At 36.3% G+C, this 26,412-nt stretch overlaps 1 protein-coding gene across 1 annotated transcript in view; it reads left to right on the forward strand.

Annotated features, from left to right (window-relative positions):
* The first annotated feature begins 15,640 nt into the window (after positions 1-15,640).
* Positions 15,641-26,412, forward strand: part of clmpa (CXADR like membrane protein a) — a 158,016-nt gene continuing 147,244 nt past the window's right edge. The window contains exon 1 of the mRNA XM_087271438.1: positions 15,641-15,869. Within this exon, the coding sequence (XP_087127564.1) occupies positions 15,839-15,869 (31 nt within the window). The 5' untranslated portion in view covers positions 15,641-15,838. The remainder of the gene's footprint in view (positions 15,870-26,412) is intronic.

Here is a 26,412-nt window from a genome sequence, read left to right on the forward strand (position 1 = left end):
AGTTGGTGTTTCTGTGTGGAGTTTGCATGTTCTCCCTCCCTTCGCGTGGGTTTCCTCCGGGTGCTCCGGTTTCCCCCGCTGTCCAAAGACATGCGGTAAAGGTGAATTGGGTAGGCTAAATTGTCCATAGTGTATGAATGTGTGTGTGGATGTTTCCCAGAAATGGGTTGCAGCTGGAAGGGCATCCGCTGCGTAAAAACTTACTGGATAAGTTGGCGGTTCATTCCGCTGTGGCGACCCCGGATTAATAAAGGGACTAAGCCGACAAGAAAATGAATGTTTATTTTTAAAATGTTTTTTGGTAAACTAAGCCAGTCTCTCATATAATATCTCTACTAAAAGACAGAAAATATTACTTTACAAACTGCATTGTGCACAAATCAGATGAACATTTTCACATTAGTCAATAATATTACTGTTATTAATTAAAAATCTGCGGAATTCTGCGAGCGCAGATTCCGTGTGGGCCTAGTCATGACCCAAAACTCAGAGAGTAGAAACGTAGGTTGACAAGTAAATCGAGAGCTTTTGCCTTTTGAGTAGATTTAAAAAAAAATTGACATCAAGAGTAATTATAAGTGTGATAATTATTGTTCATTTCAATATAAATTAAGGACATTCAAAGGAAGAAGACTTATCTGTTGTGTTGTTTACTTGTGATTAAATAGTTACAAAAAAAAAAACGCAATTTTTAATTTGCTTGTAAATCGCCTACATTAAAGTGCGGAAGTTTTACTGTTCCATAATTTCAAAGCGAGCATTTTTCATTTGCCTTTAGCCACGGTTAAACATTCCAACTTTGTCTGATGTGTTCAGAACACACACTTCTGATTCACATTTACTCTCTACTCTGCAAGACACGACAGCAGCAGCCAATGGGCTCATGCAAAGCTAATTCTCCTCAAATATTATTCTCATATCCTTCTCAAGTAAGCCGGCGAGGACAAACAGTGCGAGCGGAATATGCTTCCAGAGACGTGAAATCCGTGGCCATTAGGAGCGAAACCACCGCAGTAACATCATCTGCAAGTCTAATGATGTTGGCAGTTCATGCCGTTGCAGTATTTAATGAATTTAAATAACCCAATTTAAACAATGACATGCGTGCGCGGGGAGATTGATGTGCCTGTCAGTTAAGGCAGGTTTTGTCTGATGATGTGGGATCCCAGCTCACTGTAGTTCCCATAATGCACTGCCGGAAATGGGTGGGGGGGGGAGGTTTGGCCGTTACTCAACCCGCATAAAAACGGCACAAATGCTGACACTCACATATGCAACGCACACCAACTGATGAAGAAAATTGCACCCATAATCTCTCAGGGTTAATTAGAGCAAAACCTGGCCTGGCATTTGGAAATAATCCCGTCAGATCTCTTGATTGTTTGTACGGATTCTGAAGATGTTTACTCAGTCAATACTTGTTGATAGAGAATTGTGTGATGTATATATATATATATATATATATATATATATATATATATATATATATATATATATATATATATATATATATATATATATACATACATACAGTGAGGTCAATAAGTATTTGATCACCCTGTGATTTTTCAATAACTCTTACTTCTGTTGAAAACAAAAGGAGATATTATGAAGAATGTTGGAAAACAGTAACCATTGACTTCCATAACAACAAATACTGTGTAAATCAATGGTTACAGGTTTCCAACAGTCTTCAAAGTATCTCCTTTTGTGTTCAACAGGAGAATAAATAAAACAATGGTGCATTCCAGTATTATTAATTATAAATAAATATTTGACTCTAAATTAAAACGCATAAAACTAAACTTCATTTGTAAATATTTGTATTTTTAAAGGGGTAATTCACCCCAAACTTGATTATTTACTCATTATGTACTCATACGCAAGTGTTTACAAACATTTACGACTTTCTTTCTTCTGTTAAACACAAAAAGAGATATTTTGAAGAATGTTGCAAACCGGTAACTATTATCTTCCATAGTAAGAAAAACAAATAGTGTGGAAGTCAATGGTTACAGGTTTCCAACATTCTTTAGGGGTGAACTGTCCTTTTAAGATATTTAAGCTATATATGTTCCTGCTCTGACTGTAAATGACTCTGTAGTGTTTGTTTTATTCATGCTGACTTCAATTCGTTAATATTAGTTAATAAATTTAGTATCATCAACTAACAATTACTTTTTGTACTTCAGTTCAGCTGTGTGTTTTCCTGAAAATAATTATACACCTTAGAATGTTCATCAGCCTGTAGTATTAATATACTTACGCTTACCATTAAATCTGGTAAATATATATACATACAGTGAGGTCAATAAGTATTTGATCACCCTGTGGTTTTTCAATATCTCCTACTTGGAAATCATAAAGGGATCTAGAATTTTCACTATAGGTGCATTTCCACTGTGAAAATCTAAAAATAAAATTCAGAAATCATCATGCATCATGGATGATTTTTTTAACAATTTATTTGTAAGTTACTGTGTCAAATAAGTATTTGATCACTTGCTTTTCAACCAGATTTCTTACCCCTAAAGACCTGTTATTTTGCTTTTAAATAGTCCAGCTACACTCTCCTCATGATTCTAATTTATTAGCACCTTTTTGAGGTCGTTAGCGGTCATAAAGACACTTGTGCGCTCCAAAATCTGTCAAAAGTCTAAGTAGCAACATGGGCAAACCAAAGAGCTGTCAAAAGACACAAGAGACAAAATTGTAGGCCTTCACAAAGCTGGAAAGGGCTCCTGGGCAATTGCCAAGCAGCTTGGTGAAAAAAGAGCAACTGTTGAAGCAATTGTCAGAAAGTGGAAGAGGCTAATGATGACAGTCACTGTCCCTTCGACTGGGGCCCCACGGAAGATCACTCCTCGTGAGGTATCAATGATGCTAAGAATAGTGTAGAATCAGCCCAGGACTACACGGGAGGAGCTGGTCAATGTTGTGAAGAGAGCTGGGACCACCATTTCCAAGGCTACTATCAGTATTACATTAAGACGTCATGATTTAAAATCATACATCGCAAGGAAGGTTCCCCTGCTTAAGTTAGCCCATGTCAATGCCCGTCTAAAGTTTGCCAGGGACCATCTGGATGATCCAGAGGAGCCATGGGAGAAAGTCTTGTGGTCAGATGAGACCAAAGTAGAACTTTTTGGTCTTAACTCCATTCGCATGGGGCTGGAAGCATCATGCTCTGGGGGTGTTTATCTGCACACTGGTCAGGAGGCCTGTACTGGATAAAAGAGAGGATGAACGGGGCCATGTATTGTGAGATATTGGGCAAAAACCTTCTTCCCTTAGTCAGATCATTAAAGATGGGTCGTGGCTGGGTCTTCCAACATGACAATGACCCAAAGCACACAACCAGGAAAACCAAGGAGTGGCTCTGCAAGTACTTTTATTTTAGTTGTCTTTTAATTAATTTCCAAATTGAATCCTCATCGCACTTAAGTTTACAATGATATTAAAGCCTGTTAACAAGTTTTTAATGATTTACGACGGAATTATAATGCTTTATTTTGTTATTTCTTATTCAATTACAAGTAGAAGGGTATTTACAGCTACTGTATATTTCTGTCTATTAGCATCCTGTTTCTTTGTGCCACCTGGCAGCACCATTGCAAGCTGCTGTTACACCTAAAAACATTTTACTAATCCATTTGTCCCTCGGCGGCGTCACACGCAGCGGTAGTGGTCATTTTGAACTGTCACTCACTATAAATCTAATGCAATCTGTCAGCAACTCTTTTATTTATTGTAAAATAATAATAATAATAGTAAATAATAAAAAATAATAGTAAAAACTTATTACAAATATTTTTATTCAAGCCGAAATAAAAACTTTCTCCAGAAGAAAAAATATTATAGGAAACACTGTGAAAACTTTGGGTAGTTTTTAAACTTGGTTTCTTCTTGTTTTGGCTTTCCTTTTCTTATTTTAACACTCTTATGTCGAGCGTCTGTTTCCACTCAGTTTGATGAGCACAGGTTTGGTCACGAACTGTAAATATTTCAGATTTAATGTGTGTCGGTTACATAAAAAAATACAAACAAATCCTAATTAAAACATAATTAAAAAAAAGAGTACTTATTGGCTGTCTTTGTCCTTTCACTTTAAAATAACAAACACTGTACATCTCTATATTTAGGCTAAAACACTGCTTTATTTATTTATGTATGTTGGTACCTTTATTTAGTTGTCTTTTAATTAATTTCCAAATTGAATCCTCGTTACACTTAAGTTTACAATGATATTAAAGCCTGTTAACAAGTTTTAATGATTTATGACGGAATTAAAATGCTTTGTTTTGTTATTTCTAATTCATTTACAAAAATGAGGGTATTTACAGCTACTGTATATTTCTGTCCATTAGCATCCTGTTTCTTTGTGCCACCTGGCAGCATTATTGCAAACTGCTGTTACACCTAAAAACATTTTACTAATCCATTTGTCCCTCGGCGACGTCACACGCAGCGGTAGTGGTCATTTTGAACTGTCACTCACTATAAATCTAATGCAATCTGTCAGCACCTCTTTTATTTATTGTGCTCCAAAAACACCTTTTTAAAACTGCTTACAAATATAATAGTAAAAACTTATTACAAATATTTTTATTCAAGCCGAAATAAAAACTTTATCCAGAAGAAAAAATATTATAGGAAACACTGTGAAAACTTTGGGTAGTTTTTAAACTTGGTTTCTTCTTGTTTTGGCTTTCCTTTTCTTATTTTAACACTCTTATGTCGAGCGTCTGTTTCCACTCAGTTTGATGAGCACAGGTTTGGTCACGAACTGTAAATATTTCAGATTTAATGTTATCGGTTACATAAAAAAATACAAATAAATCCTAATTAAAACATAATTAAAAAAAGAGTACTTATTGGCTGTCTTAGTCCTTTCACTTTAAAATAACAAACACTGTACATCTCTATATTTAGGCTAAAACACTGCTTTATTTATTTATGTATGTTTGTACTTTTATTTTAGTTGCCTTAATTAATTTCTAAAACGAATCCTCGTTGTACTTAAGTTTACAATGATATTAAAGCCTGTGAACAAGTGTTTAATGATTTATGACGGAATTAAAATGCTTTGTTTTGTTATTTCTAATTCATTTACAAAAATGAGGGTATTTACAGCTACTGTATATTTCTCTCCATTAGCATCCTGTTTCTTTGTGCCACCTGGCAGCACCATTGCAAACTGCTGTTACACCTAAAAACATTTTACTAATCCGTTTGTCCCTCGGCGGCGTCACACGCAGCGGTAGTGGTCATTTTGAAATGTCACTCACTATAAATCTAATGCGATCTGTCAGCAACTCTTTTATTTATTGTGCTCCAAAAACACCTTTTTAAAACTGCTTACAAATATAATAGTAAAAACTTATTACAAATATTTTTATTTAAGCCGAAATAAAAACTTTCTCCAGAAGAAAAAATATTATAGGAAACACTGTGAAAACTTTGGGTAGTTTTTAAACTTGGTTTCTTCTTGTTTTGGCTTTCCCTTTCTTATTTTAACACTCTTATGTCGAGCGTCTGTTTCCACTCAGTTTGATGAGCACAGGTTTGGTCACGAACTGTAAATATTTCAGATTTAATGTGTGTCGGTTACATAAAAAAACAAAAACAAATCCTAATTAAAACATAATTAAAAAAAGAGTACTTATTGGCTGTCTTAGTCCTTTCACTTTTAAATAACAAACACTGTGCATCTCTATATTTAGGCTAAAACACTGCTTTATTTATTTATGTATGTTTGTACCTTTATTTAGTTGTCTTTTAATTTATTTCCAAAACGAATCCTCGTTGCACTTAAGTTTACAATGATATTAAAGCCTGTTAACAAGTGTTTAATGATTTATGACGGAATTAAAATGCTTTGTTTTGTTATTTCTAATTCATTTACAAAAATGAGGGTATTTACAGCTACTGTATATTTCTGTCCATTAGCATCCTGTTTCTTTGTGCCCCCTGGCAGCACCATTGCAAGCTGCTGTTACACCTAAAAACATTTTACTAATCCATTTGTCCCTCGGCGACGTCACACGCAGCGGTAGTGGTCATTTTGAACTGTCACTCACTATAAATCTAATGCGATCTGTCAGCACCTCTTTTATTTATTGTGCTCCAAAAACACCTTTTTAAAACTGCTTACAAATATAATAGTAAAAACTTATTACAAATATTTTCATTCAAGCCGAAATAAAAACTTTCTCCAGAAGAAAAAATATTATAGGAAACACTGTGAAAACTTTGGGTAGTTTTTAAACTTGGTTTCTTCTTGTTTTGGCTTTCCTTTTCTTATTTTAACACTCTTATGTCGAGCGTCTGTTTCCACTCAGTTTGATGAGCACAGGTTTGGTCACGAACTGTAAATATTTCAGATTTAATGTGTGTCGGTTACATAAAAAAATACAAATAAATCCTAATTAAAACATAATTAAAAAAAGTGTACTTATTGGCTGTCTTAGTCCTTTCACTTTAAAATAACAAACACTGTGCATCTCTATATTTAGGCTACAACACTGCTTTATTTATTTATGTATGTTTGTACTTTTATTTTAGTTGTCTTTTAATTAATTTCCAAAACGAATCCTCGTTGTACTTAAGTTTACAATGATATTAAAGCCTGTTAACAAGTGTTTAATGATTTATGACGGAATTATAATGCTTTGTTTTGTTATTTTATCTTCATTTACAAGTAGCAGGGTGTTTCAAGAGTTCACACTTAGATAGTGCTTGACTATTTAAGCTAGTTTGGCATGCTGTCCCGGGAGAGAACCCTGAGCTCGGTGATAGATGAGCCCAAGGCTCCCGCCTGGTCAATAAGCATTAGGAGGGATATGAGATCAGGTAGTTCTCGATAGCTCCCAAAATAAATCACTATTGGCGCTAATTTGTAGTATGTGCTTGTGACTTCAACTTTGCATGGTTTTTTGGGTGTGGGAGGAAACCGGAGTACCCGGAGAAAACCCACGCGAACACGGGGAGAACATACAAACTCCACACAGAGAGTATCGGTTGGCTCAGCTAGTGTTGAACCAATGACCTCCTTGCTGTGAGGCAACAGTGCTAGCCACTGAGCCGCCGTGACGCCCGAACTGAGGAGGTGGGAGAAAGGAAGGATGGGGGGGTTTTCCAAAAACGAAGATGAGGAATGGAGTTTAGGCTGGATATTTATATTAAATTTAGAGTGATCCGATTGGCTAGTTAGTGATTAGTGATACGGATCAGCTGTAGTCAATTCTATCACGTGCTCCTCTCGAAATTAGTTTGGGAAACTTCACTTACTGCTACTGTGAATTTCTCTCCATTAGCATCCTGTTTCTTTGTGCCCATCGACAGCATTATTGCAAGCTGCTGTTACACCTAAAAACATTTCACTAATCCCTTTTCCCACGGCGGCGTCACACGCAGCGGTAGTGGTCATTTTGAACTGTCACTCACTATAAATCTAATGCAATCTGGCAGCACCTCTATTAGTCATTATGCTCCAAAAGTGCCTTTTTTAAAATTGCATACGAATATAATATAACAACTAATTAAAATGCTTTTATTTAAGCTAAAATAAACCAAATAAGACTTTCTCCAGAAGAAAAAAAAATATTATAGGAAATACTGTGAAAAGTTTGGGTAGTTTTTATACTTGGTTTCTTCTTGTTTGGCTTTCCCTTCTTATTTTGACGCGCTAATACCGAGCGTCTGTTTCCACTCAGTTTGATGAGCACAGGTTTGGCACGAACAGTAAATATTTCAGATTTAATGCGTGTCGGTTACATTAAAAAAATACATATAAATCCTCCAGCTATCCCTGAAAGCCATCACTTTAATTAAAGCTCTGTAGTGTGTGCGCGCAATAATGTGTCTGAAATGAGTTCACGTTCAGACATTTATTTCCCTCCATGTCCATCCATTAACATGGAAAAGTGACTTTCACTAGTAAGTCGACAGCAAAGAAGCTCACTAGATTTTAACACCACGTTGCTCATTTTTCTTGTTCATTCTCTGAGGCCCTGAAAATGGCCTTTGAGAAAATAGACCTCATCTATGGAAGAGAATTGAATTGCAGGCCTTGGATTTTTTGGGGTTTTCCTTTCATTTACTGGATGTTCCCGGGGATATTAAGGTGGCATTGTCCCCAAGCAGACTTTTAAGAATCATTCCGCCTCTGAAGTGCTCTATAAAAGCTTTGATTCACTTCGACCGTCTGGGCGGCCGCTTCATGGTGGTGTGCTGATTGCGCTTTCAGATTGAATCAGGAGAAAACACAGAGATGACCCAGCACCATCAGAGCCGGAGACTTCCAGTTTTTTTTATCCAGCGAAAACCACATGAAGATTGAGCAAAACCTTGTGGAAAAGAGAATCGCACTTTTAAGATATCTCTCACGTTCCTCCAATGTCGTAGCATGGAAGGATCTTGATTAATCCCTGCTGTGCTCTCAGGGAAGGTTATTAATTGAGCGGTTTGATGAATGAATGCTTGCCTCTGAATTATGGCTATTCCTCTGCAGTATAGAGAGCTCACAGATTTACGACGCTCTCCCTAGTGTTGGTTTTAACTTCTCCGTCTGAAAGGCTGAAACCAGAGGAGGTTTTGGTGGAGAGTTGTTGTCTGTCCTCTTTTAAATGCCAGAGCATTGGGCAACAATCCGCAAAGAAAGCTCATTTGCATGTAAATCTGCTTGATTCTTATTGGCCGTTCGATGCAGCATCACTAGTTTTTGAGTCTTGGAAATGAATGAACGGATTAAAGGATTGTTTTTAAAGTTTGAAGACCTTCGTGAATAATGCATTGACATCAGTTTTGTTCTAAAGAAGCTTCCGATTTCTTGTAGGGACATGTGGGCGTTTTGTTTTTAGACATTTCCTTTCTGTCTGACCTAAATTTAGCAGCTAAACTTGAGTGCCTTGTAACTGAGGCTGTGATGAATTAATAATCGCGGCAAAGAACTTTGTCCTCGATCTTTAGATCTCAAAATAGTCGATTGATAGCGGAGTTAAAGATATTGTGCTTTGGCATCACCACTGGTATAACCAGACAAGCCTTGAAGCTCTCACATTTTATTTTCTCCCAAGCTGTCAGATGCTTTAAGATATATGGCGTCCGCCTGTGCCAAACTATGAAAATTCTGTAAAATCGGCGTCTGCAGTGAACTGTAATCAGGTCATGGCAATAAGTCCTGTCCTCCTTTGACTGCTCCTTTTCAGGAGGCCTTCATGAATAATCAGGGAAAGAAAAAAAAAAAAACAGGCCACTGTCGGTCTTTGAAGTTTTCCATGCAACTAAAAATAATCCCAAAATGCATTATAATGAAAAACCATTTGTTGTTCCGTCACTGCAGATGTAGACAGAAAGCTTCAGCAGTGCACAAGCTAAAATCAAGCTGCATTGAGAGAATGTGAGCACACTTTAAAGTGTGAGATGTAGGGATGCCCTGATGGTGATATTTCAGGGCACCCCTAGGATCTTCCAAATTAAATTCAAGGCTTTTAAAAACCTTTTAAAAGTATTTCAAATGAAATTCAATGCCAACTTCGTACCCATTCCGACAGAAGTATGAGGGAAAAATGTCAAATCTGTATAAAGTTTGAACCCTAGAAAATAATTAAACCCAGGCTTATTCTGGAAACGTAGTCCAGCAGACATTTCTGGAGACCACGAAATACATCCCGGGAGGTACGTTTTTGTGCAGTTTTTGTTTTCGCGAATCCACGAGAGGCCGCTGTGCGCACTTTTTTCGCATCTCGAACACCTTCGCAAGCACCGTTTGCGCTCGAGCTGTTCTCATATAAAGTCGCCAGAGGCCGCTGTCGAGTGACCGTCTGTTCGACTGACTGAATGATTGACTGGGCGACCGGCCAATCGGCCGACTCACCCTTCTTCTTCTCCTCCTTCCCTAAACCCAACCGACTGACCCGCTGGCCCGCCCGCACGCTCGCTTCCCTAAACCCAAGTAACGATTTACAAAAGCCGTCCAGAAAAAGAAAAGCCCTCGTCTGATTTTGACCACGTTTTAGGATTTCACCACATTCTCGCTTTGTTTTGAACTCGTTCACTTTATTTTTTGATTCTGTTTTTGTCTTACCTGATTTCTGGAACTGCACTTCCCCGGACTCAAACCCGGTTGTTGTCGTCGTCATGGTCAGCTCCCCTCTGGCTCTTCGCTCCACTGACGTACACGACAAGCTAACCAGACAAACTGGTTGCGGCGGGAAAACCCTCCACACGGAGGTGCGCTATGAGCCGGCGAGCGCGAAGAGGTGCAGTGTCACACCGCGCTATAGCGTTCCCTTAAAAAAATGAAATGCAGCCATACCTACCGCCATGTAAATCGCGGTCTCCAGAAACATTCGTGAGGCTTTTCAGAATGAGCTTGGGTTGAAATAATTATGTACAAGTAGGCTTGAATTAATTAAAACATTCAATTTCAATTATCAGTTATATTTAATAATATCATTTGCACGGAGAAGTTGTTTCTCCACCCAGTTTAGAGCATCATTAAGGGCGTTTTACGTTATAACTAACGTGGTTAAAATGATAGATCTGCGACAGAGAAACTATGGGTTTCGTTAAACACTTGTCACTACATTGTTCATTTCCCAAAAAGATCCATCGCACTATGATGTTTCAATTGCGAGTTGCGTCATTGTTTAAGAAACGCAGTTTTGGTTTTATTGTATTTTTTATTGTAATTTAATCTTAACTTTCTGTCTTAAAATGTTAAGCATGTTGATTGTTAAATTAATCCAATCCACATCTTGTAAAAAGAATTTCATTGTAAGCACACTTGTGCATGTTTGTATATACACAAAAAATGCCTTTTCAGTCTTATAACGTTCAGCTGAATCTTAGAGCATATCAACAAGTGTTGTTTTTGCACAGTAAATAGCTTTACTTGTATCCTAAATAGCTTTCCATGTTTTCTCCTCCTTTTTTCAGCTCCTCTTTCCTTACTGGGAGCATTAATGTTCTTCTTAAAGGCACAGGTCATCTAAAAATGAAAATGTCATGTTCATTTACTCACCCTCAGGCTCTTTTTCCCCTTCAGTAGAACGTTAAAGATGTTTTTAGATGTGTGAGTCTGTGGTCCTGGCAAAAAAAAAAGGCCAAGCAAAATTAATTACCTGTGGCTCATAATGACACATTCATATTTGCAGTGTTATTTACAACATTATTACCTTTAATCCACAGCCTCAGCAATAGTCAAGGTGATTAATGTTGATTTGCCAGTATAGCTTTTTATTATTATTATTATTCTGAAAATTCCCAGTAGCCATACATGATTTACTGCTGAATAAATTCACCTACATATTGGATGGCCTAAGGGTAAGTAAATGAACATTTTTTTTTTCTGGGTGAACTGTCTTTTTGTGGCGCGTTACTATGAAATAAGTCCTTTCGTTGTCAATGGTGAACAAGCTTACCAATGTATCAAAGCATGTATTGAAGTCTATTTTAAAGGGCACCTATTTTACAATTTTTTTAAGATTTAAGAGAAGTCTTTTGTGTCTCCAGAATGTGTCTTTAAAGATTCAGGTCAAAACACCCAAGGGCGAATTGTGGAGGAAGGGATGTCGCGGGACCTTAATAATGTCTCTCCAGGCCCCCTAAATGTATGGGCCTTTAGAATCGTCCTAACTTTCCACCCCTAGCAGCGCCCCTGCCCATCTGATTATTTGTTTATTATACCTTTCAGAACATTGGATTTTTCAGCTCTGAGCACATTGTAGCTGTTTTTGTTGCCTGCGCCTTTAATGCAAAAGAGCTAGTTCTCCCCGCTATGTGCTGGTGAGATTGTACCTTAATCTCCCGCTTCGTCAGATAAACAGTGCAGTGACAGATTCGAAGGAAGCAGATCTCATGTAACGCAAGTACTACGGAAAAAAGTACTACAGAAAGAACATTTCCAATGATTATTTGATGTATTTGTTGTGGACAGTGTTTGGCGGTTTTGAACACGATTGTGCGGGTATAAAATGATATAGGTGGGTATAGAAAATTTGGGTGGTTTTGCACTTCAACACCTGCCCTCCCGTCGACTGTGTTCGTGAGCCGTCACATCCACCCCCCCCCCCCCCCCCATACTTTTCGTGATTCTCGCGACCGTCTCACCCATTCGGTGGGTGGGGAAACCGCACTCCTACGTCACATTGCAGTCAGCCTCAAAATTGGAAGGATATGGATCCTATTTTAACACCAACTCATTGGGTTTTAATAACACTATACCTACACAGTTCTGTCCAAGAAAGATGATTTTCATCATAGGTGCCCTTTAAATAAAGTGGCTCTCTGTTTATCAAAACCAGTATAAAGAAATCTTTGTAAGAAATTCACAATCAATTGAGTGGATATGTGGTACAGGCCCTATATAAATTACACATTTGGGTGGCATGTACTAGGTTGCAGCTGGAAGGGCATTGCCTGTGTAAAACATTTGCCGGAATAGTTGGTGGTTCATTCCGCTGTGATAAACCCTTTTAAATAAGGGACCAAGCTGAAGGAAAATAAATGAATGATTTTGTACGTATTGTAATATGTCTGTGGTATTTTTGTTGGTTAGCTGCTGTTTAGAGCTTCAGGTGTCATTGTTAATTAAATGTCTAAATAAATTCTTCACCTTTGGCCTATAATCCTTTGCTTTCAAAAGGGAAAATGGCATGATACCAGTAAATAATGAGTGGATTTACATTTTCTGCATCACTTTAATTGTCACCTATTGATTTTTTCTGAAACTGCTTTCCCTTAAAAAATCCATACTTTTCCTATTAATTAATCGCTAACACTGTAGACAATGATGTGCCTTATCTTATCTATAGTCTACTTACTATTCTTTCATTCTAAATAACATTAAGTTTTGCTGTATGTGGCTTGATTTAAAGTATGCATGAACCATACCATGAATAATATTTTTTCTTCTGGAGAAAGTCTTATTTGTTTTATTTCGGCTAGAATAAAAGCAGTTTTTAATAAAAAAAAACTATTTTGGGACAAAATTATTAGCCCCTTTTTTTCGATAGTCTACAGAACAAACCATTGTTATACAATAACTTGCCTAATTACCCTAACCTACCTAGTTCACCTTATTAACCTAGTTATGCCTTAAATGTCACTTTAAGCTGTATAGAAGTGTCTTAAAAAATCTAGTAAAATATTATTTACTGTCATCATGACAAAGATAAAATAAATCATTTATTATAAATAGGTTTCTAAAACTATTATGCTTAGAAATGTGCTGAAACAATCTTCCCTCCATTAAACAGAAATTGGGGAAAAAAATAAACAGGGGCGCTAATAAGTCAGGGGGGCTAATAACTGTGACTTCAACTGTATATATACACACACACACACACACACACACACACACACACACACACACATATATGTATATATATATATATATATATATATATAATCAGTGGATTAGCATGCACATATTAATTGTTCACCTAAAGATTAACAATATGCACTATTAAAATAAACATTGTAAATCTTGATTTAATATCGACTTGTCTTCATGTTGTCTGTGTAAATTAATAAATTGCTGCAGACTTTTATTTCAGTATGATGACACATTTTTAAATGAAACCAAATATAGACAAAATATCATGTTTCACTCAGAAAACTAATGGTTGGAGCTACAAGTAGGCTTGGCCAAAGGTCGCCATTTTGTTTGCGCGTCATCACACCTACGGGGGGATACTAAACAAGGGCAAAGAGAGTGGAGCATGAGCGAAGCTACAGATGCCTGCTAGCATTTTGCTTAGATTGGCTTTTCTTTGGGAGAAACGCTTAATACTTCATTACCTGCGACTCGTTTGTGTTCTGACCACGTGCTAGTTTTTATACTACATCAGTAAAGTGTTTAGTGTAAAGTGTTTAAACACTGATGTAATACATGGAGCCACTAAGCATTGCTCTTATGACATTTTTCTACAGGAGGAAAATGCAAATTACTTCCAAACACTTCAATAGTCTGTATTAGTAAATGCAATGGAATCCAGGCATAACACTGTTTGATGTTTCGGATGTCTGTTCTACAGCCTACAGCTAATCAATCTGTCAGATTCTGGAGTGCATTACAGCTCTAAAAAAATATAAATTATTAATAATCCTAAATAAAACAAACAAATTTATCGAGATGGTATGTATGTACAGTCAGTATATAATTTCTCTCACCTGGGAAACGGAGGCTATGTGAAAGATTTGTGAGCACAATTAAGTGCACACAGCATGCCAAATCATCTGATAAGTGTAGGAAATATTTCTAAAAAGCAACTGACCCGATATATATATATAACCTATAACTCATATATATATATATATATATATATATATATATATATATATATATATATATATATATATATATATATATATATATATAAGGGTAAAAATACAATATTTAAGCTTAACCCTAACCCCTAGTTCAGTATGAGTTCAGCAGCTAATCAGCCGGAATCAGCTGAGGTGAAGTAATGGTGACCAGCGAAACCTAGCTGTCACTCAAGTGGCCACGCCCTTAATTATGCAGACTTAATACAACTTAATATAACTTAATATAAACAAAACGGATTGGTTTGAAAAAAAAAAAAAAACACCCCCTCACAGTTGTCATGAAGTGTAATATTAGCTATTTGAACCAAAATCCGTTTTTGTACCAGGCTGTAAACACCTTTTTTCTTCTGTTGTAAAGTTAGCCTTTTTAACAGTGGGGTTAATTGACTTCTGCTGTATTATGGAGCCAGGGCTAGCGGAAGTTCGATAAATAGCAGTTTCAGTTATTTCCTTATTTGCTTCACGAGGGAGAGTGGAAGGTTGCCGCTTGGAAATTACCCATGGCAACTTTAATGTAGTACAGTTTGCTATTTACTTTCATCCCACAGCTCTCAATAAAGCCTGGCTTTGGCCCTTTATAAGAAAATATTGAGGCACCCCTGTCCTATAGAAAGAAATATTAAATGATAAAACATTGGATGTGGCTTGTTTTTTTTCTGTTGCAAGCTGATTGGATGTAGTAAAGTAGGTAGGCTACTGTTTTTCATTCAGAAAGATCGATAAAATGAGTTTCGGATGGTGAGTTATTACAACCTTACAGACACCTCTTCACATTACAGTTCATTTTCATAGTGCTGACAAAACTGAGAGTTGGAGGGGCGTGGTAAAGTATGTTAGCCACGCCCAATACTTCAGACAGCCGTAGCTAATCTGAGAATTTATCAGAAAACAGCAAGTGCATTTTCAGATTTCAATTTTAGATTACAAGGGCAAACTATTTTTTTGTTCTTAATAATATTCACAGATGAATTGTTCATCACAAAAACTAGCAATGTGAGCTAACAAAATCAATATGGTTAGTTTAATTTCTTCAGATCATTTGTTAGTCGGCTAACTTGTTTATTAGCACTTTGTTTATCGCATGAAGTAGGAGCAGACCCGCCGAACCCAAACGCTCAACTATCTGCATTTGTCCCGTCAGAGAAAAAAATGTGCTCAGGAAAGTGTTCTCCTTTAACTGCAGAGGTCTCCACATCCCCTCACACACCTTCACCAGCCCGTGTGGTTGCTTCCTACACCGAGCAGGAGGCGGAGGAGGAGAGCAAGGAGATCGCAGATAATACGCATCCTGGCAGAAGTCAATGAGAACTTCTCTTCGGTGCAAACGGGCGGTTTGTGAAGCAGCTTTTCGGGACGTTTGGAGATGCTTTTGATGCCCTCAGCCGGCGATGTCGCTTTGTTCGTGCCCACAACAAAACTGAGAGACCATTTCAATGACTCAACGTGTTCGGTTTGAGGAGCAAAGCAGACATTTGTGTTGGATTCCCAGTCCGGAGTCGTGATGTCTGCCAGCGCTCGCGCCCTGTTCTTAGGTAAGTTTGTTGTGTGTTTTTTGGTCCTCGTGCTTCGGTTGAGTGACGTTTCTGCAGCGCGCATCAAATGCCATCATTTAGTAGATTGCTGGACTTTGTAGTAGTTGATTTGGCTGGTGAGGTCAGTAGTTTATGCTGTTGTGACTTTTAGATGACATTTGGGAAGAATAAGGGATGTGGCAAGCTGATTTATCAACTCTTGCAAAGAAGTAGCCGTTTTCATTACTTCAAATACTACTCTTGCCTATGCTAGCTATATTATTAGTGACCCACATGGAAAAAAAATACTATATTAATTTACAGTAAATGTTATTGTGTTTTTAAACCATACTATTTTCAACTAGTTACAATAGTATGCAGTATATAAAAAAACGAATATATTGTTGTAAACTATGGTGCGTTGAAGTATAATACATACTGTATACTCTATTAAAATAGTTGGGTTAAAATACCTCAACATATAACCCAACTATGGGTTATTTTTATCCCAATGCATTGGGTTGTTTTGATTAAATGTTATTTTTCTCCATTCTGGTTTTACTATTGCTACTATTGCTAGTACTAATATTAATTATGACTGTGTAAATAAATAACACGCAGTATTCAAAACTATTGCAAATGCCTTTTTTCCATTGCATTTTAGTTTTAGACACTTATGTTAAAATAAATCAAGAATCACAAACAATAAAAAAAAACAGAACAAAGTACAGTCAGTTATAAACTGTGCAAGCAGAAAACCATATGTTGATTGAGCTGAATACGGAGCTCTGCGAGACTGTCCAGCTGCTGCAGCAGGCTTCAGTGTTAGCAATGTTCAATGCATTTCAACCACATCCAAACGCTTCTAAAAGATGGTCTTGGATGGTAAATCGGACAGGGTTCAACGCTATGGATTTTTTTCTACTGGCCCGATTGGACCAGTGGTTCAAATTTTTACTTGCCCTGCCAAAATTTTCATTGGACCCACGAAAGAAATAAAAAAGTTAATTGCTATTTATTAGCCACATATATTAAAGATTGTGTCACAAAATAATGTCTGTAAATGAAGAATTTAAATATTTGAAAAATGTTAAAATATTTAGCAGTAAAAAACAGCAGTATGGAAAATGTGCAGGTATTTTATTGCTAAACAAATGGTGGCTGACTTAAAAGTGACGGCAAACTATGCAAAACATCACTTCATTTTTTGTTGTGTTGTACCCATTTAAATGTTTCCACAACGTTAGAAACAGACGTTTTCTTTTAGCCTCGTAATTTGATGTTGCGGCCATGTTGCCGCCTATTAAAATTTAGTGACAAGGCAGGACTGCCCCGATCGGGCCAGTAATGATTCTGTCTACTGTCCCGAGCATCTCTCACGCTGGCCCTGGGCCATCGGGCAGTCCTTATCGTTGAGCCCTGTCGGATATAAAAACTTGACCCCGAGTGGTAATTTTGATAAAATAAAAAATCAACAATATTGCATTCTAGCTTAAATAAACTGCATCACGCAAAAACAACATTACGCACGCATATTAATACAGATGTTTTGTGTCAGTTAAATCGGTTGAGTGTTGAAATTAAAATTTTTAACCCAACTGGTTGAGTTATTAAATACATAACCAAATAAAGGTTTAAAATAACCAAAACAAAGCACCAGATATGTTTAACTCAACCATTGGGTTAAATAAATAACTCAACGTTTTTTAAAGTGTATAAGTTCTTAAAAACTAGTACAGTATTGGTTTGTTTATAATACTATAGTTGTTGTATTAGCCCAGCAACTATAGAATCACCACAACCAATTAATTCAAGTATTTTACTATAGTATGGTTCAAAAACACAATCTTTAACTTATTATAGTTAAAGACTAAATGGTATTGTGTTTTTTAACCATACTATAAAGCTTATTCAGGATTTAGTATAGTATTTGAACTTAATTGTTAATGAATACAATAGTATGTGCTAGTACTACCTATCGAAAAACTGTTATAAATACTGTAATATATATTTTAGTTTTAAGTGTGGTGTGTTGTAGTATAATATACTGTATATAGTTGTAGAAAACTAGTACAGTGGTTGTTTATGTTACTATAGTTGTTATATTACCCCCACAACCAATTAGTTCAAGTATTTTACTATAGTATGGTCCAAAAACACATTAGTCTTAGCAAGTTATTGTATAACCATGGCTTGTTCTATAGACTATCGAAAACAAACTAGCTTAAAGGGGCTAATAATTTTGACATTAAATAGTTTAAAAAAAATTAAAAACTGCTTTTATTCTAGCCGAAATAAAACAAATAATACTTTTTCCAGACGAATAAATATTATCAGACATACTGTGACAATTTCCTTGCTTTGTTATATATCATTTGGAAAATATTAAAAAATAAAATAAAATTGAACTGTAGTTGTAGAGAACTAGTACAGAATGACTATTCAGTTGTTTATATTACTATAATTGTTTTACATATATATTGGGTTGTTTTATATATTACTATAGTTGTTATATTACCACCACAGCAACTCTCCACAACCAATTCATTTAGTTATATTACTATAGTATGGTTCAAAATCACATTAAAAAACACACAAGACTAAATGCTATTGTGTTATTGAACTTTACTATAGTACATTTTATTTTGTATCTAGTATTGTATTTGTATTAACTAATTGTTAATAAATATAATAGTATGTTGTAGTACTACCTATTGAAAACCTGTAATAGATACTGTAGTATACTTTAGTGTTATCTGTGATGTGCTGTAGTTTAATATACTATTTATATTTATAGATAACTAGTACAGTATTGGGTTGTTTATCTTACTATAGTTGTTGTATTACCACCACAGCAACTATACAATCATCACAACCAATTAGTTCAAGTATTTTACTGCAGTATGGTTCAAAAACACATTTATTAAAGTATATTTTAAAGTGGGAAGTGTTCAAATAGTGACTATTTACATGTTAACTATTGAATACTGGGAGTTTGTAGTTTACAAGTGAACTTTGAGATTGAGATTGTTTTCAGTTTTATCTGTTTCATTGCAAATAATTAATGCATTCACTTTGCATGTGTGAAATGGACTAATGATATCTACTTCATAGTGCAGTCTTATTAGTTGATTGAATATAAATTAAATATTAAAGTGGCTTGCCATAGTCAGGTATTCTTCAGTTTTTCTTCATGTGCTATATTATTCAACGCTTATAGCTGTATTATGCATTCCTTTATTAATGTCTAGCTGTACTTGTACGCAGTTATGCTTTCACACGTTGTCTGCAAGTGGTCTCAATGTTTCTCAAGCTTTTTATCAACCCTATGCATTGCAATTTATGACATGAGCTGATGCAAAAATGAAAGAATGATACAGCACTTTTTTTAGAATTTCGTAAGTGGGATTGCTGATGTTTAGTGTGAGTCTGACCGAGAGCCGGGTGGAAAAGGAGACTCTTATGTCTGAATATCAGTGCGTATTTTCCAGACCGTGCATATTTGTGTTTTGAAAGGTCCCTTCAGTCATTTTGTGTATAATATGTAACATCTGTTTATGACAAAGAGCCATTTAAATGTCATAAATCTCTCTCTGTGTTAACACTGCTATGTTCAAATTTACAGTCAAATGCCTCAGTGATTCATAACCGTCATTTAGCAGAAAGAAACGAATGCTATGTGATGTTGCTCTTATTAAATCAGGGAGTTTGTCTTTCATTTTCTTGAAAATGATTTGTCTTGCTCAACTTACCAAACTCTTATTAAATCAGTTGATGCATGTGTCAGATATTGACTTGGCACATTTTACCTGATGGACTGTTTTACTGATATCACTATATGTGCATGCGCTGAAGGAAATACTTGTGCTTAACTGCAAGTTTGCAGATGATTTTGAGTTTTTATAGGCTTTGGTTGTGTGTGAATGAAATGTCACCTTCAGCCTTTAACTTAGTTTTCGTCATGATGTTCAGCGTGTGTCCTTTTCCAGTTGGCTGCAGGAGAATCAATACATGGGTTTGAAGTTGTGTGCAGACCTTTTTGCTTGTAATGTGATATGTTTTCAAGTGAGTCAGGATACTCAGTGAGTTAAAAAGAGTCTGTCTATGTTCCCTGCAAGCACTTTTTTGTTTTTAAAAGAAGTCTAATAGACGTCTAAACATAGACGGCTTTGTTAAAACAAGACTAAGTTTGAGCTGTCAGTAAACATCTAATAGACATAAAAAAGCCCAAAACTAGACTAGACATCAAAGACAAAAAGCAATATTGAATCTGTGAAGTCTGACTAATCTGTATTCAGGGCTCGAAATTAACTTTTTTACTTGGTAGCACTGGTGCTCCCAACTTCAAATATTTAGGAGCACCAAAAAAATTTAAGGAGCACCAGAAAAAATTTAGGAGCACACACCAAAAATGATTGAGCACCGCTGCAAATTGTTTTTTAAGGGATTTATTGTATTTTAAAACAACATCAAAAGGACTGGCAAAAACCATAAACAACTATCTAATGCTGAGATGACATTGATATTTGTGTGCAATAATTCCAAAATGAATTTCTAATAATTAGGCTATAGAATATTAATGATGATGAAAATGACAATAATAGTAACAATGAATTACATTTCTCATTATGATACTGCCTTGAATGTGCATGAATGTAGGTTATCTGCTATAAAAAGTCTGTTACTTTATGAAAAATAATTGTTTAAAACAAAAATGAAGCATTGCAGTAAGAAATATTTATTTTGTACTGCTGTATATATATAGAAGTCAATTTAATAAATATATCTGCTACAAAACAAACAAAAGATTATAATAAATCATTCAATTCAATGATGAAAGCTGCAAAACAGTCATCAGTAACTAAATAAAAAAATAATATACACCTAAAAAAATAGACAAAAGGAAGTAAGTAAAGTCTCACTTCTATCACTCTTCAAAAGTTTTGGTTTCAGTTTGTGTCAATTTAAAGGTTCAGTCTGAGCTGATCTTCATGTTTCTGTGTTAGTGGAAAGCTGGCGAGTCAGCCGACCCAATTTATGAGCAGGCAGAGCAGGATTCTTGCAATGACAACCGGTGATATACCGCTGTTTGTTATGAGCCGCAGTTTCAGTGTAAATTTAGTAAAGGCGAGCTTCTTTGGCGATGATATGTACAGTATTAGATTTGACTTTTAGTGGACATTTGCGCTGAACACGCAGTGAATGCAACGCATGGAGATTCGGGCGCCTTCTCCAAGAGGCGCGTACTCGATTGCTCTCAGCTGGCGGATCATTATTCACCACGTGACGCGTCATGATCGCTCTTATCTGCGCCTCAACTTTAGGTGGGGTTTGCAAACCTGTGTGCTTTAAGTTTTTACTCTTTACTCTTTTTTCCCACGGTCACAAAAGCTCCTTCCCTGTCATCTGACTCCGCTGTCAGATGACAGGGAAGGAGCTTTTATGACCGACTTTTAATACCTTGAGTGATTGACAGCTAATATGAACCAATATAGCGGCAGGGAAGAGCGATTCAGCACGTTTTTACAAAAAAATCAAAACAGGTCGCACTACAACCATTATCTGCAGTCGCACTAATGCGCCAAAATATATTATGAGGTCGCATAGATTAATTTTCGGGCGCATATGCGACCAAAATGGTCGCAATTTCGAGCCCTGTGTATTTGATGACTAGTCTAGTTTTGGTCTATTCTTAAGATGTCTATTACCGTACGTTCACATCGAAAGCGTCGAGAGCATCAAAATAGCCGGAAGTCTTTCATTTTGAATGAGAGCCAGCGGTGTTAAGCTGCGAGGAGCAGCGTATCTTCATCAGTGTGGGCGTTGAGGATAGTTGAAATCGAGGCTGCGTCCGAAACCACCTACTACTCAGTAGGTACTGCATTTGAATTTAAACGTACTACTCGGCCGTTAGAAAGGTACGCTCTATACCAGGGGTCACCAACCTTTATGAAACTGAGAGCTACTTCTTGGGTACCGATCAATGTGGAGGGCTACCAGTTTGATAAACACTTCTTAAATAACAAATTTCATCAATGATTTAACAGGGTAGGAAAAAATGCGAGTCAACTTTATGGTAATGCGCTATGACGCGGTTCAGCAGCAAGCAATCAGAATGTAGAAGTCCAACGCTTGAGAAGAGTTCAGAGAACACAGACCTGTGAAGTTTGGTTCCAACCACAGTTGTTCCCAAGGGTTTGATTATTGCGGTCGCAGGATTTTCAATTATTTACAATGTTTTCTTACAGGAACATGCATTAAATAAGTTACTGGCAACTAATGTGCATTAATATAACATATATTTATCTTTAAAAAAGCAGGAGTCTCATGCGACAATGCAAAACATTATAGCTGCTTCAGGATATCTCAGACATATGGACACATTGGATTATTAAGCGGAGCAAAGCCACAGCACATGCAACTTGATCTTCCATTGTTAAATGAATTTGATAAAAAGTGCGCAACATTTTCACGCTAGAATAGATGTTTTATGCAGGAATATAACTGATATGATATGCTGCAACGATCCCTTTAAATACGAGATCAATGTAGCAAATTTTGACGCGCTCGCCGCTGGAGCTGAAGGCAGACAGCGTTGTCGCCAGGGCGGCCAGAGCGACCTTGGACGCGCTCGCCGCTTTCAGTGTGAACGCACAGTTAGATTTCCACTGACAGTTAAAATTTAGCCTTGCTTCAGCTAAGCCATCTTTGTTTAGATGTCTATTACATGTCTAAACATAAAATTGCTTGGTGGATTGCTAGTGCTGGGATGAGAATGGTTGTACATTAAAAAGGTCAGTTGATTACTAAATATTTAAGATATTCTTGAAAGATCTACATAGGGTTGTAACAATATGCCGGTATGACGGTCTACCACGATTTGAACGTGCACGATTATCATACCATGAACAATTGCATATCAACGGTTTTAACCCTTAAAGACCGAGACAGCCGCCCGCCGCTAAAAATAAGTATTGCTCTTAAATGTTTAATAACTTTTGATCCGCTGATCCGATTCATACAATTCAAAGATTGGCATAAACAAGAGAATCCCAGTGCTGTATCACATAACATTCGCGGACTTTCAGAGGCTCCGGAATCAGTGCGGTTACGTCATCAAACTTTGACAACGCTGATTTGACAAAGAAACGCTCGTCACTGTGTCTCCGGACAAACCAGACATGATACATTGATGCATTGTCCCTCCTCCATGCCCAGATTGGTTCAAACTCGCTATATCACAACCAATAAGCATAGGTTTCGCTTTTGTTTGTGGACCAACATGAGCTTTTTGAACAACACGGAATGAGAGATAGGCATACATTTATGCGCGGCTAAATAAAACGCAAAAAAAAAGTTTTGCATGAAAAATTTCTTATACTAAGTACTTTTGCATGCACAGCAGCACAGAAACATGACAAAACAGTGACACAGCAAAGACGAACTGCTGCTCTTGCTGTTTACAAAAGACGCAAATGAAGGTGCAGCTGTTTGTCTGCATTGCAGACAACCATATCCAAATCCATATCCACAGACAACCATATCCATGCTGGCACATAAAACCTAAGGATGTTCCATATTGAATCTAGTTTTATTATGTAACTATTTATAGTATAGTAAATATTTATATCTATTTTTTTACTGAGGATTTGCACCATGTTTATTTGGACTTTATTTGGACTTTGACACATTATTTATTATTTTCTTATTTTTATTTGTTCATTGTAAGTGGTGTTGTTTATAGTAACTGAAAATATATTAATTGGAAAAAGTCAAATTTGCTTCACTGTTCTATTATTTTGTAACATTTGTAACATACCGTATACCGTGAAACCGTCAAACCGTGTTATTGTTTTAGACGATTATCATACCGTAAAAAATTCATACCGTTACAACCCTAGATCTACATATGTTCTACACATTAGTTCAGCGACAAGAAGGCATCACTATTACTTCCATTACGTCCATGTTTTACTGTTGCAGAAAATAAATCAGACATTTAAACAAAGTAAACAAACAAAACAAGTGAAATAAATAAATATCTCCACCAATTGCTCCAAGTTACATCAACTTAAAAATATTAAGTGTTTTTAACAAAGTGCACTTTCTTCTTTGCATCTACTTATTTAAAATAATCTAAAGCATCACAATTCTGAAGATTTTCTTTGGACAGCTTAATTGTTTTATGTTCAATCCACTTATTGTTGTCACGGTACTGGAATTTGATACCAAATGTGAGGCAAATGTGCGGCTGCAAGTAAGCATGGCGGCGCCCATCTCACGTTATAGATCATGATCTTTTACACATTTATGTGAACTGGTAAAACTTCTGTTTGAGATTATATCTCGTTAAGTTTATTTTTCTTACTCAATTCACAAATAATTTAACTTGTTTTCAGCAAACAATCACTTAATTTTGTGGTGGGGTTTTTTTTTCCAGAAAACAAGACATAATTTCTTACGCTATTCCATGGGTCTATTGTGTATCTTAATTTAAAAATATTTAGATATTTGGATTGAAAACAGGACAAAACTACTACTTATTATTATTATTATTATTATTATTATTATTATTATTATTATTATTATTATTATTAAGGTACAACATCAGGTATGAGCTATTTTTTGAATGAATGGTTGGAAATTAATGCTTTAAATTTTTTAAAAATCCGATTAATCGAAGAAATAATCAACAGATTAATCGATCATTAATAATAATAATAATAATAATAATAATAATTTCTAACATTTATATAGCGCTTTTCTGGGCACTCAAAGTGCTTTACACAATGGGTGGGTGGGGGGGATCTCCTCATCCACCACCAGTGTGCAGCATCCACCTGGATGACGCGATGGCAGCCATTTTGCGCCAGAACACACACCACACACCAGCTGATTGGTGGAGAGGAGACAGAGATGAAGCCAATTGGAATATGGGGATGATTAGGAGGCCATGATGGACTGAGGCCCGTGGGCAGATTTGGCCAGGATGCCGGGGTTAAACCCCTACTCTTTTTCGAAGGACATCCTGAAATTTTTAACGACCACAGAGAGTCTGGACCTCGGTTTAACGTCTCATCCGAAAGACGGCGCTCAATGAGCAGTATAGCGTCCCCGTCACTATACTGGGGCATTAGGACCCACACAGACCGCAGGTTGGGCGCCCCCTGCTGGCCTCACTGACACCACTTCCGGCAGCAATCTAGCTTTCCCATGTGGTCTCCCAGGTACTGACCGGGCGCAGCCCTGCTTAGCTTCAGTGGACAACCATGTGAGAGTTGCAGAGAGCTAGCTGCCGGATCATTAAAATAATCGTTAGTTTCAGCTTTAATTAATTTAGGTTGGGAGAACATTAGTTTTTACAAATTTAAGTGGATTGAACATAAGACAATTAAGTTGTCCTGTCCTCCAAAAACATCAAGAATTGTGTTCTTTCAGCTCATTTTTAGCAGCTATAAGCTGAAATGTCTTAAAGCGGCTTATTTAAAATGAGCAGAAGCAACACAATTCTTGAGTCTTTTTGTGGCAACTTAATTGTTTTATGTTCAATCCACCTAAATGCCTTTGAACAAACAGCAAATGTAATATTTTTGAGTGTACACCATTATACCACCCATATCCTGCATGTGCTGTTAAATACCGCAAACTGTATGCTTTCTTTTACCAAGCTTTGCTGAAGTGTTGTGACTAGACAATAAGCGTCACAGAGAGACTCGCGCTCCTATAACAGCAAACGCCACAGCAAATACTAGATGAGCGCTTTCATTAGTCGCATTAAAGCAACTGTGCTAGACAAGCCGTGCAAACAACACAACATCATCTTCCTCCACACCCTGCAGATACGCCAACAACACAACTCAACAGTGTCTCTCTGTCTGTCTATCTGTCTGTCTAATGGCACTGAAGTTTAATTGGTTTGGCTTTTCTTCTGGAAATAATTGATCAGTGTCTTATAGTAAAGCACATCTTATTCCCCGCAGCAGCAATTATCACTGCTGCAGTTCTAAATAGATGCTTCTGAGCAGCGCAAACTGTTTTGTTTGTTGGATTGTTCCTCTTTTCGCTGTTGCCGGAGTGTTATCCTCACAGAAATGTGCGCATCATGATGAGGCAGCAATGGCAAGACACTGCCAAAGCAAAATGTGTTACTATTCGATTTAATGAATCGTTACTTTTTGTGTAAATGTGTGTAAATTTTACATTTAGGATACAACGGATATATATTAAAAATAAGGATTGGTTAGATTATTTATTATTATTAAAAATGGTGTATACTCATTTCCAATGCTTTATACTTATTTACAGATTTTATTTATTGTATTTATTTAATTATTTTTATTTTATTTTGTTTTATTTTATTTTATTTTATTTTATTTATTTTATTTTATTTTATTTTATTTTATTTTATTTTATTTTATTTTATTGAACTCTCAGAAAGGTACAAAAGCTGTCACTGGGCCAGTATGTTTATTTTTTTTATTGCTCTATATTTAGAAGTGTAAATGTGTATTTGTTTAATGTGTGTACATATTGCATTTAGGATGCAATGGATCTATAAAAATAT

Source organism: Danio rerio, chromosome 10, assembly GCF_052040795.2.
Source record: "Danio rerio strain M-AB ecotype USA chromosome 10, GRCz13ab, whole genome shotgun sequence".
NCBI classification, from domain to species: Eukaryota; Metazoa; Chordata; class Actinopteri; order Cypriniformes; family Danionidae; genus Danio; species Danio rerio.